At 40.2% G+C, this 16,564-nt stretch overlaps 1 protein-coding gene across 1 annotated transcript; it reads right to left on the bottom strand.

The window, feature by feature from the left end:
* Window positions 1-7,499: 7,499 nt before the first annotated feature.
* Window positions 7,500-10,795, bottom strand: LOC116267949 (uncharacterized). The gene is given in 3 exon segments (XM_031649844.1): window positions 7,500-7,654; window positions 7,657-7,923; window positions 10,633-10,795. Coding segments are annotated over 3 exon segments (585 nt in total).
* Window positions 10,796-16,564: the final 5,769 nt, after the last annotated feature.

Raw genomic sequence — 16,564 nt, 5'->3', positions numbered from 1 at the left:
GGTTCCACGTTGGGTGGTTGAATAATGAACGTCCTCCATCAATCTTTACAATTTGTTGAGTTTATGGTGCAACTGCTCGTTTTACCTCTTGGTATCGAACTGATCAATTAGGCCAGTCACTGCTTGCCGCCCATGTTTGAGCTTATCCACGATTTCCTTAGAACTTTAGCCCTCTAGTAGTGAGTCTCAGCTGGATTTGCTCTTGCTTGGCTCCACCCTCTAAGCGCAGATTTGCTCCTTACGTGTCTGCGCTGCTCCTCCAGCCACTCGATGGCGCCACTCTGTTGGTGGAGTTTAAAATTGTTGAATTGTACTTTTTGTCGCTAAATCCCTCTCAAATCAGGATTGGAAGGATTATAGTGCCCTCGTTTGATTGGTTGCGGATGAGTGGACTTTGGCGCCTATGTCCCCGTTGCGAATAAGGGGTGCTTTCCGTGCCCACAGGAGCATCCACTCTCGCCTTCAGCTTGCCCCAGCATTCGACAAATTATCGAACAGTCGTTGACTGACGACTCGTTCGATGGCTTATACTGCCAACACGGTGGAGCCTTCAATGGGTTCGTCACTGAGGCCCTCCTTGATGAAGGTCTGCGTGTCGATGGACTGAGTCACTCTAATGGCTTCGGGAATGTGCAGGCCATTGAGATTATCATCGAAAAATTCGGTGTCTATTCGCAGATCCGGCTTTTTTATCATTCTATTAATAAACATAATTGAAGGAAGATCAATATAACCGAAGCTCATCGTCCTCGGCTATGATCGAATTGCGGTCGGAAAGAGAGCAACTTCCCTACTCAAAACTACTCTACTGTTCTTAGCTTTCAGATTATTCGGGAGCCGATTATTATTTGGCAGACTTGTCTAATGCATATTTGACTATGTATTCTCTAACTTTTTTATTAAACTATTCCACATTTTTTTCATAGAGCTCAGCGGCTTCGTGATTCAATGGGGATAATGGATTGGGGTATGTGAGAAGCTGTGGTAAAAAGATCTAAATAAGGAGTTTTTGACCTCAAAGATGTTGACCAGCTCGTACATGGGTGTCCAGGTCTGGTTGATGACGTCCAAACAGACAGACCCTGATCTATTATAGATAAGCGATTACCCAAAATCAATGTTGGGATGGTAAATTTTATTGAGAAAACCAACGGAGGGACTCTTATAAGGGTACTAATCGGGAAGGTAGAGGTTGATGATCCAATGTCCCTTCTCGTATGCAGTATTTGGTGGTCCTTCATAAGAGCGCTATTACCAATAAAATCGACATGGTAAGTGGCATTCTGTTCGGTCTGTTCGACCTTATAGTTGGCGGACCTCAGTTTGAAGATGTCTTTTTCCCTGCGTCTTGCCGAGAGAGCCTTGTTCATGCACTGCTAAAACTATATTATAAGCTGTTCCGATTTGAAATGCCATAATCTCTCACATTTTTATCAAGCTGTTATAATAATTGATTGTTCGATGAACCCCACCCAGACCGACAACGCACCACTCACCTCAAAGAAAGAATCAAAAGATATCCTCCATACTTGTATTACTCATCACCATATTCGAAAAAGTAAGATAGAGCTTATACCAGATCGAAAAACTTAAATAAAAACTTTGTGGATTTAGTCCCACCTAGTTTTCGCCTTAGAGCATTTTGAAGCGTTGGATCTAACTGGTAAAGGATATCTGGATACATATGTAAACGTTTATTGATCCAGGATATCCACTCTTTCCTTGGAAATGACAGCATTCGCGACAAGGATATTTGATCTTATTTTCGAGACTGGGAGACCAAGGGCAAGGCAGATTAACGTATCTTGGATACCTGGCAATGCTAAAGCCATTTTTTGATTATGAATTGGCTAGAGATTTGCTTCTTCGCGATACGGTCACACATCGAAAGAATCGTGCATAAAATGAAGAAAGTTTGCACTAAATGCATAGACTGTCCTCATCCTTCTCAATGAACTGATATTGCTGCATTGCATCTGTATCGCTGAGCATTAAACCATGAAAACTGCTCTGATCGAGGAATACATGCTCAACGAAATAGAAATAAAGGAAATTTTAGGACTGGGAGGCAAGGTAGGAGCCTTAACTGCCATCCATGAGTTTATAGAATGTAATAGCGAGTATGATATCGATAAAAATGAAGTCAAATACCTTCTAGCCTTAACCAGTGCAATGAAATCTCTCTTCCTCAATAGAAGTGCCTAAATCTTCTATTTTACCCACTAGACCAATTCAGAAGAAGCTGAAAAAATAGACAGTGGAGGACATAAAGACACAGTACTAGAAGGAATCTTTACACGCCAATTACACTAAGGAGTACATTGGTAAGGATGACTTAATCGTGACATCAAATAGACTTTCTTTTCTCAACTACATCCACCCAAACTCATTCGATAAGCCTGCCCACGATGCACCGTCTTCACCAGGACTCAGGATAAACATCATACCACAGAGGAGTAAATAGACCAATAGCATAAAAAATTGTCAGTGCCAACAGAAAAAGCATATCGTCCTTTCAAGCAAGACACAAAGCCAACCAAAGACAGGCAAATGAGCTAATCAGTGGTCGAGAAGAGCAACTTGCATCAAATAAAACGACCGGAAAGCTCAAGACTGCAGCCTTACTCTATGGACAGGATAGACACACCCGTTCTTGAGCAATTCATGCACGAAAGCAACATCAGGAGAAACATGGGAAACTATAAAGGAAGAGACAACCTTGAACTTAAGGTCTTGATTGAAGAATCAGTCGTCTCAAGTTCCGATGGAATTTAGCGAGTAGACTAACATCCAAGTAGTCTAAATTTAAGGCATAGCCTTATCGTTACATTCCACCGAAAAACATCGTATAAGGCAACACTTCCAACGTCCCAACGCATTCATCAGCAACAACAACTCATCAAACCAGTATTCTCGATATATGAACATCCAGAACAAGAGCAACATATCGAATGTTGGAGATACTTCAGGAATTTTGAACCAATTCCTGAAGAGCGAGTTTAAATGATGATTTTATGATATTTGGATGAAAATGATGGGATGGATGATCAGTATTTATCTCCTCTGATTCTTCTGGCGAGGGCTACATCCTGTGGCATAAGAGTGATCCTCTTGGCGTGAGCAGTGCAAAGGTAGGCATCTCAAGCAAACTCACGACTGCAGCTTCTGCAGCCTCCTGAAGGGCGAGTAAGGCGGATGCTTGGAACCTGCAAACTTGTTCATTTTCTTGCTGATCCTTAGCCGACACGGTTGTGAGTGATCTCAAAATCTGGCGAACTAACTAGAGTGCTTGGTACCTTTGCGCTGGAATGGTGCTTTCTGGATGAGTAATTCAGTGGATCTTTGATATCTTTTGATCTCTCTAAGTGCGACTGTCCCCGCTCTGAAGCGGCGTTTCTTGATGCCGGTGGAGACGGGTGCGCTTTTTCTCTCGACCTTTTGGACGTGGAGATTCTTTTTGGCTGCGGGTTTGTCTGAGCTTTTCTTGGCAACGGCTTTGCTGCGAGGCATTTAACAATAAATATTATTGTTATTTTGAAATTAGAGTGATTTCGGTCACTGATAAAGAATTTAAGTTATATTTAGATGAGCTACCAAGTAACCATCCCACTACCTAGACCACAGAATCAAAAAAGGAAGAGTTCAGGAAGTATCTCGAAAAGACTGGAGTCATCGACCACCTCACTCGCGCTCTTGTTGGCCTCTACGAGGAGGGAGATAAGCCCAACAACTCCATCGAGTATCTCAAGAAGAACTTGGGCGCTCCCGTTGAGGTGGATACGGTAAAGCTAAAGGCCGAGCTGGAGAAGACGAAGGACGAGAACGCGAAGCTGAGGAAGGAGCTGGAGCAATATCGAAAAGAGGTATGCATGTTGGGATTCAGCTTGAAAACCTCAACCAGGAGGACGGCAACTGATGATCGTGATTCGACTAACCGTTCATTCGCATCTTATCATTAATGGCGTGGAGGAAGTCGTACAATAAATTATCAGTTTTGGCATTAGTAGCAGGAGTTTACGTTCTTGGACTTAGCGGAAACCATCCCTTTTTTACTTCGGATCTTGTAGCTACTAAATTTTATCGATAGAAATTTTTCCTTCTAGTTTTATACTCGCTTTTCACGTCGCATATTTTCCTTCTCTGGACTGTTTTGGCAGCTGGAGGAATGCTCCTTTTGATGGCCTTTCATCTTGCTGATGGTGATCTTGCGCTGATTGTTGAGGAAGGTCTTGAATTATTGCGCGCCGATTAGCTTTTGCGGACTCTTCCGTATTTTGAAATCTTGCTTTACTATCAGAGTGGGCGTGCTTTCGGTGTTTTGCGACTTTACCTTTTCCATGAGAATGGAAATATACGGTTTGATGAACGCATCGTTTTCAGGGTGATAGGCGGGCAAGGCAGACCCTTCCCTATTGACGCAATCGAGCATGAAGTTATTTTAGCGAATTTTGAGTGGCGAGCTGGTGTGAGTGGTATAGGGTCTTGAGAGTAAGGCCCTCATCTTGGATACTCTGGACTATGCTGAAGCATGCTTTCCTTCTCGTCCGATGAATAATATGACTAATTTGATAAAGGAATTTGACATAACGCTGGACAAAGGGATTAATTTAAAAAAGTAAAACCATCCATACCCCAAACCAGTATTTAAATTACACAATTACCAAACACCGTGTTTGTATTTTTAAGTATATCCATGCTCAAATATTAAAATTTTAGCACTTAAGATGCAGCATGAATCACTATAATTATCCATACAGCTATCCCCAACAGCAACAGCAGCAAGGAAGAGGCCGAGGAAGCTATAATGGAAACACATCTTTCCAAAGCCATTACAGCTATAACCAAGCCCAAGCCAATCCTCAAGCTATGGGATACTATAACAATCAGAGCCAAAACTACCAGAACCAAAGTTACTATAGAAACAACAACTATCAAAACAGCCAACATAATCAATCCTTTAATCAGAGCTATTATAATAATAGCTTTGCTAGGAATGCTAATTACAACAAGCCTCAATAATACGCCAATAACCTTCCATATGATGCCTACAATTCATAATCCAACCGCAAGAAACCGCAATTAAACGCGTCTGTATCATACAAGCCTAACGTTTAGCAGTCATTCAACAATAGCTTCGTCACTGATGCTGGGTGGAATGGAGTCGCAGAGGTGGGTAGGTTCGGAGGCAAGAGGAAGAAGGAAAGAGAGGAGTGTGGTGATCTTTCTTTCTCATCAAGCGCGCCGTCCAAGAAGTCGACTGAGCCCAAAGTCAAACAGCCAACTATAAAAGAGGAGTCAAGCAATTAGTTCTACTTCCCGGTCCACACCGAAACCACAACTTACGTGGAGTGTCCCTTTAATCCGACCCACATGATGGAGCCAGAGCGTCTAATGACCCACATAAACAAATGCAAGCTGAAATCGGAAAATGCAAAGCATTTTTCAGTTTGCCCTTATGATCCATGTCACTATTTTTACACCACATAAATCGAGGCTCACATCCTCGTATGCGACAAGAGAAGCCTTTTCGTGGTAACAGACTGGGATTCGGATGCTCTGGACACCTCCACCACGAGTTCTATTCCTCAATCATCATAAAACGAGCTTTTGGTGTAAGCTGAAAAAACTCCCTCATCTAAGCTGGAAAACGCTGATAAGGTCAACTATGAGGACGATCACTTGATAGATGTATGATTTTTCGATGATAGGATTGGTGATATTAAGCAAGTAAGATATCAATCTGCAAATTATTCTGCATATTATTATTCCACATTTTCAGCAGGGGGAGATGGGTTGTTGGCTATCTTGGCCACTGGAGAATGTGGATCCTAGTTCTTCTCAAAGGACTATTCATATTATTATGCCTATTTCTAAAACTCATGCTCGTAGATCTCGCTGGTGTTCTTAATATCCACTTTCAGTGACTATTTCAATTAGGATTTAATTGATTACTTCATTGGCTATTTGATATCTTTTGATTTTTATGGGGATTGCAACTTGCTGTTCTTTATCGTTGAGGGATTATCGAACTATTACTCGTATAATTATTCATAATTTTCATCTTCCTTCTTGGCCTTCTGCGCAGAGATGGCAGATTTATTGATTTAAATTTTCTCTTTTGATTCATGCATCTTGCTAATATTGCTTTGTGATTAGTTTTTCGGAACTATCTTCTTTTCGGGCTATTTTTGAAGCTCTTAGTGAGATAATTGATGTGTCTTGAGTGACCTTTCATAGGTTGAGACGGCTTTTACCTTTTATAGCTTTCGCTTTTTTATTATCTTAGCTTGAAAAAACGTTTTGGAGCTGCAAGTCTCTCCACGATGGCCTGCACGTGATCAAAGGTATAGCCAGGCTTGCCCTTCTGCTCTTATTTCTGTTCTTTTTGCTATTCATCTGTCTTTGCAAGAGTGTAATAGTTTCTTTTGATGAATTAATTTTGGATTTTGGCTTTCTGTTGTTTTTATCTTCCTATTTCTCCTTTTCTTCTTTTTCCTTTCCCTCCTCTTCTTTGGGCAGCAGTCGAATGTATTGATACTTATCATTGGCCTTCTCAATATAAAACCTGCTGCATAGCTATTCGTAGTTGTTTTCGCATTCCTTTACACTTCAGTTGTTCTCTTGAGAGAATAAAGCTATCTGAGAGTGGAATTCTCCAAACCCATCAGATATGCAGCGATCAGCACCTATCGTTGATGAGTGACAGCTAAAGCAGGCATGATTGCATGGAGCTGAAGATGAGGTCTTCTTGTAGATAACAACTCGATTTTAATTCCTTTAGGGTAGGTTGTAGAGCAAATCTGACTATTTGGCAGTCTTTATATCTCTTTCTGTCTCCTTGAAGACGCTATTGCTGCTAAACTTCTTGTAAGTTTTTTCAATTGAGCTCATCTTGGTTTGTGCAACCGTATTCTCACCTTTCGGGATCTCTTTATCTTCACGTTGAGAGATGCTGAGGGGTTTTTATTCGATGGAAGGACGAACTTGATATTGTCTCCATCGACCATTTCAGAGTTGACTTCTATCTTTGTTTCGTTATTGATCTGGTCGAAGTACCTCCTCGGCTACTTCCTCAATTGTTACGTTGAGTACAATTCATCAATTTTGTTATTGGTCCTATTTTTAATGGCATTGATCTTGTTCTTTAGGTACGAGTTGGCTGATTAAATTTCGTCTTTTTTGATCTTGTCCCTTTGGTTGTATTTTTTGGCGGAGTGGTGGTTGCGTGGGGGTAGAAAATCGATGGCTGTGATGTTGTGGCGAATGTCTGCCAGTCTTTCCTTGTGTTTGCGGTAGGAGGTGCGGTAAATGAGTTGCTCTGTTCGGTTACCTTGCTCAATCATTTTTATAAAATTTATTATCGCTATCTTTGACCATACGCAATGACCGCTGACTGCAGTATATTTACGCATATTGACGATGATAAGCTAACAATCTTTTAGAATCATTCTTTCTTCTCCACCTTTTACTCCTTCTCCAAACCATTGAAGTAATTCTCATCAATCGATAGCTCTGAACCTGTGGGAAATGGTGTTCTTGATCTCCTTGGGAAGTTCGGCATAGGTCTTCTCATATCCGTCGGGTTGGAAGACTGGATCCCAACCGAAGTCCCTGCTGCCTCTTGGCTCCACAATCCTGCCAGGAGTCTTCCCACGAAGAGAATAGGCTCCTTCAGCTCAGCGCTCATGTAGGCGATGATGCACATGGCGTAAGCGGTCTTATCCTCGAATGGCTCCACCATCTTCGCTAGTCCTTCGGGACCGATGCTCTTGAGGAACCATTTGATGTATGGTCCGGGGAGTCCCTTGTAGGCATTGTAGCAGAGGGAAGTATCCTCGACAAGGACTGGCTTTTGGGCTTGCTTGTAGGCGATCAGAACCTTATCTCTGGCGACTTCTTCAGGTTCTCCTTGGAGTTCGGGTACTAAATGGGAGAAAAGGTACAGTCAACATCTTCGTTCTTGAAGTCATACTCGTTTCCGAGGATGTGCCTGAACTCTTCAAGCTTTTTTGCCTATATTATGGGTGTCCTACATTTCCAGTGATGAGATAGAGGCTGCGTTTGCTCATATGTTGATAATTAAACAATTAAGTTATGATCGTTTATTAAATATCATCCTTCCTACCTCTTGACTTCAAGGTGTGGAGATGTGGCCATTTGGGTCATGGCGTCGCATTGAGGATTGAAGAAGAGGGTTTGGTGGGCGGGATTGGTCCAGTTGGTCCAGGATGGATAGTTGTTGATATAGGGACTGGCTGTTGAGGAGAACGAGAAGGGACTGAATACGAAGAAATAGGGTGATTGAACTGCTTGACCATTGATTATTCCATTCCAACTGGGTGTAGGTATTGAGATGTTGGCCTCGGAAGATGCTCTCACTTGGTTTATTTACTGACTAGAATTTGAACGGATAGGCTATTATTGATTGGCTAATTGCCCCTGGATAATTTCATCCTAATTTTCCCGTTCGTCCTGCTCTTCCTAAGACGGTTAAATGTTGAAATTATTTTATTCTCCTATTTCTTCTGACTCCCTATTATTTTCTTCGGGGAACTGTTCAATTTAAGCCTAGAGCTTAGCAATCAAATTGTCCAAAACTGATTCTTCCTCGTGTTCTGCTTCATCGTTTCTGATGACGCCGTTGATGAGTGAATTGTATCTATTCTTGACCATGTGTTCGGTCCTGCGTTCGCCTAGTAGGTGGGTGATAGTTGACCATTTCCTACCCTAGTTTTTAACCGTCTTCAATAGTAGCAGATCTTCAGATCTAAGCCAATCGCCTTTTTTCTTGCTATTATCGAGGTGATTAAACCAGTGCTACCGACACTGCTTCGAAGTTTTGTAGTACTTTCCTCCTGTTTCAAAAAAAATTCGTTTGGAAATCTCATTCCAGTGGCCTAGCTTTCCGTTTCTTCATCGATAAAGGTATACCTAACAGCGTCAATCAAAATGAGCTGTTCTCTTTTGGCCCAATGCACACGCTGCGGATTTCTTTGGATCTGTTTTGTTTCGTATTGAAGAAGTATAATACTTTTATCAAAAAAGAGGTGAGAGAGGGTCTGCCAATCGGCGGTGGTCTGTATAGTCTATTCAGTTACAAGTTCTTCGTAATTTCTATGGAGATGATTGCAAAAGATGATACTAAACCAAATAAATAATTTCCTTTAGTTTTCGAGCCATTCGTTGTGAGTGGGCCTGTTGATGCCTTTCTCATACCTAATTAGACGATAAGTGACCTGCGCTAGATGAGACCATATTTTCTAAGGAATTTATTGTTGGTAAATTCGTATTTTCTAATCATCTTGGATGTGAGTCTTGAACCGAACCGGTTTTATAGTTAGTGAAGGTTCAGCTTGCCCTTGTTTTAGTTTATAATCCTATTCACCGTGGAGAAGCGTGCTTAACTTGCCATTAATAATAAATATAAACAAAAATAACAAGCAAATTGCTACATTACTGCATTTTTATATTTCTTTACTTTCCGCATGCCAACAAGCAACCCCAGGGCAAGCCTTCACTTTTATCCGGGTATTTTCAACGGATCGATTAGTTGTGTCCCCTTTTCTAAAAGTAATCTTAGAAGAATAAACAAACTATCAGCCAATAGAGACCGCAAAGTGGCCAAAAGGTTAGAATTATCCGAAAATCGAAACCCTATCCCAATTATCCCCTTTTCTCATATCGAGATAAACTATTTTCCCCTATTCTTCTTCCATACTCGACCACATATATAATCACATTAAATATTCAACTATTCCCACCAACAAAAGTCAAAGATGCACAATACGTTATGAAATAATATACGAAGCAGCTCTGACTGGACAGATAGCCATAAATAGACCGTATGAATCAAATGACTTTTATGATGAAATAGGGCAGATGGACCATCATTACAACCCAGTAATCAATTTAATTATGGATTGAATCCTCTATTAGGCATTACCAGCATCCTCTGACCATGCTTTGATCTTTTCCAGGCCCTTTTTCAACTGTTAATTCGATTATCGCTAATGAACCAGCTCTCTTTATATGGAGGCCAGTTATTGGCGGTTGCTTGCCTACTTTCTGAAGATGGTATCGCATTGGCTTTGAAAGACTTCATAGCGATTGCCCAAATGGCCTTACATTGATATTAATATTAATGATAACTCGCTTTAATCACTGTAGAAATTTAACACCGATATCTGACCCCACCTCGATCCGAACCGCCTTCTGCTGCTTCTCCAAAATGTCGATCACCTTCAGCAATATCTCCTTCGGTTGCTTGTAAAACTCTATTTTGGATATACGGTACTTTCTTTGGGAGTTGTTTGCTAACCCTATGCGATGAACTGAAGAGTTTAAACATCCCCAAGGAGGTAGTTTTGCTTTGCCCAACGATACATGTCATCGGCCATCTCATAGGGACTGAAATGGGAGACCAATATCTTCTCAGAACCGATCACAAATTCAACACAACCTAACCTCTCCAAATCTTTTAAGATCGTCAAAGTGTCCTCTTTTGATAGTTTTTCTTTATTTTAAGGATTATGTACTTGGGATGGTTGTTGATCTGTCCTCCAAAAGAGGCAAATTCCATATCTCTGAAAGTGAGCTATTGATGATGTTATGACTATATATCTTGGCATCTACTCTCTGCAATAGGTATGGATAAGTTCTCCCCAATATCCGATCTGTTTCTTTCTGGACTCTTCATGTTCTTGGAGGCTATTTGATCTCTTCTGTACGTGTAGAAGGGAGGGAAGGAGAGCAAGGTTTCATGCAATCTTTTCTTCTCGTTAATGATGCTATCCATTGAGTTAAATTAAATAAATATAATAGCGAAGATGATCAATAAAAAATTCTCATAACTCTTCATGCGCAAGGAAAGCAACAAAAAAGAGGAACATAAACAGCCCGTCTACTTCGATTAGAACTTTTTTCACTGTAGACTCATCAGCAGAGGCATCAATACAGAACTCATCCGACTTCAAACTCAGGTCAAGTAAAGTAAAAAATGCACGATACAGATGGGCAACCCTTGGACGAGATAAAGTGCAAATGGTTTATCAAAAATGCGCATGATTTTAAAGAAATCTAAGATGTTACCTCCGAGTATTATCAACCTTGTCTCGATGATGTCGGATCAATGTACGCATAAAGATAGGTAGAATCTGCGTCCAAATTGAGCCTTTCATCGAAGGCAAGAAGTACAACGGCATAATCATCATGAAGGAAAGCTAGCCCATAGAGATTGACAATAAATTAGAAGATGAATTAAATAAATTTTTAGAAAGAAAACAGCTGAGATTCGATGGCAGGTTGGAAGCTGTCTTTTCCCAAAATTAAAAATACTAGGCTTTTGAAATGCCGGCATAGATTAAGTTGGAAATCGTCGAAAATGAGGTTCACTTTTACCAAAACGGAAAAGAGTTCGAATCCATCAGGATAAACTCCGAATACCCGAACATCTAATTCATTCGGAAATCTTTCAATTCAATCCTTCTCAACTTCAATGACCACGAGTCCTACAAGCTTAGCTTTAATAACAATTTTCAAAGAGATCTCTTCACCCTTATAACCCGTACGCTCTCTGCGCACAGCACGAACATCAATCCAGAAAAACAGAGTGAGGATGCTGAGGAAGTTTCCTTGGTAAAGAAATAAATATAAAGCCAGAATGAAGAAAATAACAATTAACCCAATCAATAGAGCCAAAAAAGTGAGGAAGTTTAGGAGGTGGCGTAACATCCAATCGTGTAATCAAATTAGGAAATAAAATCAAGCGAAAAGATTGAATGTAAAAGTGGAACAAAACTGTAATATGAGGCAAAATCATCGGAAAAGCTTTAAATAGCAGTTGAAACGCAATCAGCACCTAAAGAAAAGGCGGAATAACCGAAGCAAAACAACAACACCCTTCTCATCTTGAAGCTAGATGAGCAGGGAAAAGAGTTAAAGCTTTACAAGAGACAGCTTGATGAAATGAGAGTCAATTACAATATCGAAAAACAATCTAAAAAGGGACTTTAAGTTGAAAACGATCAGCTTAAAAAGACCATAGCTTAGCTAAAAAAGAATCTTACAGAAAGCCAGGCCATCAACAAGAAAATGGCTCAGGTTAGTGAAGACAATCGCTTCTACAAAAATGTATATATTCGCATATTTAGGAAATAGCAATTGTTCGCAAAGAACTTAAAGCTTCTAAAGAAAAAGTAAAGGAACTAGAGAATAAGATATAAAACAAACATACTGAGTAGCTAAAGGAACAATTGAGCAAATATGATAAGTTGATGTAATAAAACAAGAGAATAAGGAGTGAAAAGTAGGAGATCATAAAAGGAAGGGAAAATGCAGAGAGTGAGTTTGAAAGAATGAAACAAGAAGTGGAAAAGATTGAAAATTAGAATCATTTGCTTAGAAAAAAACTATAATCTTTGCAGGGATAGCGCATGCTGCCTCAATCAAAGCCGATACAACCATAAAAGGTAAAGACTTCAAGCTAATCCGAGCAGAAGATCATCGAATTGTAGATGAAGCTGAAGAACCTTGAAATGCTTCTCCGTTACAAGAGCAACCAGGGTGATTCCTCATCAAATTTCCAACTATTAGTGAATAAGCTAACCTAAACAATCTCCGAAAAATAGCTGCAGCTCAACTAAGTAAAGAAGATCAATAAAAACTTATTATAGCAGCTAAAGCAACTGAAATAGAAATCACAATGATATTTTCAAACTCTCATCTTATTCATGCCTTTAAACCGTAGGGTTATCTTAGTACATTCAATCTTATATCAATCCAATTAAGGATTATATGTCATTATCATTATATGATAGAGAAGGACTAGCTTAGAGGACTATACGACAGCGAGCGATAGGCTATGATGCTTATCTTCCAATAACTGAGAGCAGAAGGAGGATAATGTAGAACATCGAAAGAGAAATGAATAAAGAGTTCGAGAATGTGTAGATATGACCTTATCTAGCTTTGAAGAAATCGTCTACCGGTGTGATTGCTGCAAAAGATAATTCATTGGTGGCGCTTATGCTCAACACTTTCGAAACGACAGTGCTTTTCAATGCAGGGACAACAATAAACTTCGGAGAATCAAGCAGCAAAAGCAACGCTAAGAAAAGTAGTTAGAGCAAAAAAAACAGGAAAGGAAAGCTGCTTGGAAAGAGAAAATGGCGCTTAGGAAGAAGGAGAAGGAGTAGAAACAGAAATAGAAGTAGAGATAAATGGAAGCGGCATGATTTCGGCTTAGAATATATTGGCTTATAAGGTAATATAAAACTTAAACAATATATAAAACACAATCAGAACTACATCGTGATAATCAAATAATATATAGTCCATATTTCTACCCTAAACAACGATTGATGCTGCGATAGCTTAAGCATAGAAAAATAAGGACAAAATTTGCCATCCAAAATATTTAAAATGATTCAAAAACTTCAAGCTCTCATGTTTCACGAGTTTTTTCATTCTTATTGGCTTGATAGCAAAGGATTGGCATAATGGCATCTGTAAATGATCAAAAGAAGGTCTTATGGCCTTCGTGGACGCTGTCAAGGTGGGGCTGATGACCCTGAACCTCGAAGACAACGGTCCAATCATGTTGCTCCTTGGCGTCTCCGCACTTCACCTGAGCCCAGTAGAACCTGTCTTGATGTCCGCACTTCTGGGTATAGATGTGTTGAAGCTTGACGTGGTTGAACTTTCCTTGGAAGTAGTCATCGACAAGTGGGACGATGAGCTAGAAATCGCCCTTGGCAATGTCATCAGAGACTTCGACCTGCTTGAATTAATCGTGGGAATGGGAGTGCTTCTTTACGTGGTGGTGGTGATCGTTGTGATGCTTGTGGCTCATTTAATTTTTAATTATAGTTCGTTTTCGAAGATTTGGGCATTTATATCATACCAACACTTTTAGCAAAAACTCAGTTTCAGAGTTTTAATGAAAAAGTTTTGACCAACGGCCTTGTTTTCGTTGATGGATGGATCAACCTTCCATCCCTGCTGGAAGCCCGAATGAATAACTCGGCATCATAATTTTGAAGAAGCAACCATTTTTAATTTGAGAACTAGCGCATCTTATTGCATTTTAAAAGGGATGTTGCTTAGGATATAGGTTTGGCGAAGGATAGCATTGCCGAACTCGGTTGCGCTCTTTTCAACAAAAAGATTCAAAGAAGATGATGTGCAAATGATGGATCGGCAAGTAATCATGCAAAAGCCCATTAAAAGTGCGTGATTTGAGACGTTTCATCATCATCAAGTTATATGATATCAATAATTATGACAAATTTTGCTGTGTTACTATTGATCACAAAGGCTTTGCGAAGACTTTTCTAAATAAAAGAACGTATGCGATTTCCAGGTTCGGCTGGCCACCTCTGAGCTGGGTCACCTTTACGCTATCCTGTGGCGAAACGCTATCGTCATCATACTTGGTCCATCTTTCTTCGTCTTCCTTGATCCATGCCATATAGTGGCCGCTCTCGACGGAGTGACCCAGATGAGTCACTGTACCCACGAGCTCGTAATAGCCGGTCTCCAAACCTTCCTTGAGGACTTTTTGCTCTCTTTTCCATTTTTCCTTGAACTATTACATAATTCTCTTTTATGGTCGATTAGTCTCTAAAGATAGGAAGGAAGTTACCGCCAAGAGATTCCTTGTAAGCCTCATAGCTCTTCTTGTATTATAGCTCCTCTCTCTTCCTGTTCTCTTCGATAGCATCTCTTCCGGGAATCAGCTTCTTCTTAAGCTCCTATGAGCAGAAGTCAAAGATGTCGATCTTATGAGAAAAATCGATTGACTTGCAAATCTTGGCTGCAGTGGGCTTTGAATGAGGAAGGTCAGAGGCTTCCTTCCAGAAGAATCTGACCATTTGGACGATCAGGTAGGGAGGAAGGGTATTGAACCTGGTGGTCTTCTCATATTTGTGGTTTAAGTCATCAACGTGGCTTTTCTTTTAGAGCTTTGTCTCCAAGCTCAGCCGAATGCCTTCATTCAGAGTTCCGACCTTCACCTCTTTCTCCACACCTCCGATCGAGCAGCAAAGTTTCGTTGAGGTGTTAACTTCATATTTCGATTCTTCTTCGATTTCCAAGTTTTTAGTGACATCGACGAATTCGATCTCAAACAGATCCTTGACGGTTTTGGAGAGTTGGGGGCTTGAGCGTGATAGGATGCTAATTATTTCCTGCATGAACTCATCGGAATCGTGCTGAGTGCCAAGAGGAAGGTAGTCAGGATGGGTCAACAAAAAGGACTGTACAAATGCTTCAGGACGAAAATCTTTGCTTTCCAGGTCGGCGAAGGTAGCTTTTAAAGTTTTGACAACATTCTGCTCCATACTTTGATTCTTTTTTAAGATGGATGTACATTCGTGATTGTGAAGGAGCGAATAATTTGGCTCAATTCCGGAATGCTCCTGAGTAATTGAATGGCAGCATTCATGTAGCAGGTGTTTCCGATATTGACAAGTCCGTATCTTTGAGGAATCTTGACCTACTCTTCAACTTCCATTGCATTTTCCTGCTTCATTTCGGCAGTCAGCTTCAACTATTTGCCTGTCTTGGTTCCCATTATTATCAGGGCGCTTCCTTAAGGAAGGGCAAGCAGGGATTGGTTATCCTAAGTTGTAAAACTGATACCTTTATCATCTTGGCCTTGAAAAGAACCTTGAGATTTTTGGGAGGAATGTCGGTCATCGTAAAGACCTTTGCCTGGAAGTCCTCGTATGACTCATCAGATGTGTGCTCGATGTCGATATTTTCTTTGCCTACTTTGAGGATGAATTTGACCATGTGATTTAAATATAATTCAAATTTGGTAATGTTATACTAGCCTTATCAACATCGAATTAAATACCGAATAAGGATATCCAAATCTATAATCGGACTCAACTTCTTTTTTGAAACTAAATCCATTCATATATGAAAAAAAGGCCAAAGAAAGGAACCTTATCAATTCGTTATAGTTGAATATGGATAAATAAGCTTTCTCATTTAGGTTGGTATGGTTTGGTTTATAATTATAAAATAATGTTAAGCTATCTATCAAAGGCTTGTCTTCCCATGAGGGCATTGCCTTTACGTACTTTTCCTATTAGACATTTCTTCTCCAACGATAGAAACGATAGAAACAAGCGGTTCAAGGTCATCGATAACCCTTCTTAAATATCAAAACTGATCTTCAACGAGAAAGGTCTATGCAAAATATACTAATTCAAATACGGCGAGCACACGCTTCGAAAGATATTGCGATATGTGACCATACTGACATTCGTCAATGGCATGCTGTTTGGTATGGAAGCCGCCAGGCCAAGTTATAATCAGTATATGTAGTGTTCGGAAGAATCAATATGATCTCCTTTGGACTTGTCACAGGGCTTGGATATTTCATGCTCAGCTTTTTGCAAGTTTACTCTAGAAGAATTGTTCACCGCATTTACCTGTCAAACGACTTTGAGACCGTTCATATCGAGTTCTTCAATGCTTTTTGGGTAAAAAGATAACCAAATGTAGAAACCTCAAACAGAAAAATTCAACATTTCCGAATTTCAATAACCTGTGCCTG

Source organism: Nymphaea colorata, unplaced genomic scaffold, assembly GCF_008831285.2.
Source record: "Nymphaea colorata isolate Beijing-Zhang1983 unplaced genomic scaffold, ASM883128v2 scaffold0020, whole genome shotgun sequence".
In the NCBI taxonomy this organism is placed as follows: Eukaryota; Viridiplantae; Streptophyta; class Magnoliopsida; order Nymphaeales; family Nymphaeaceae; genus Nymphaea; species Nymphaea colorata.
This window is presented reverse-complemented; position numbering and strand designations above follow the sequence as displayed.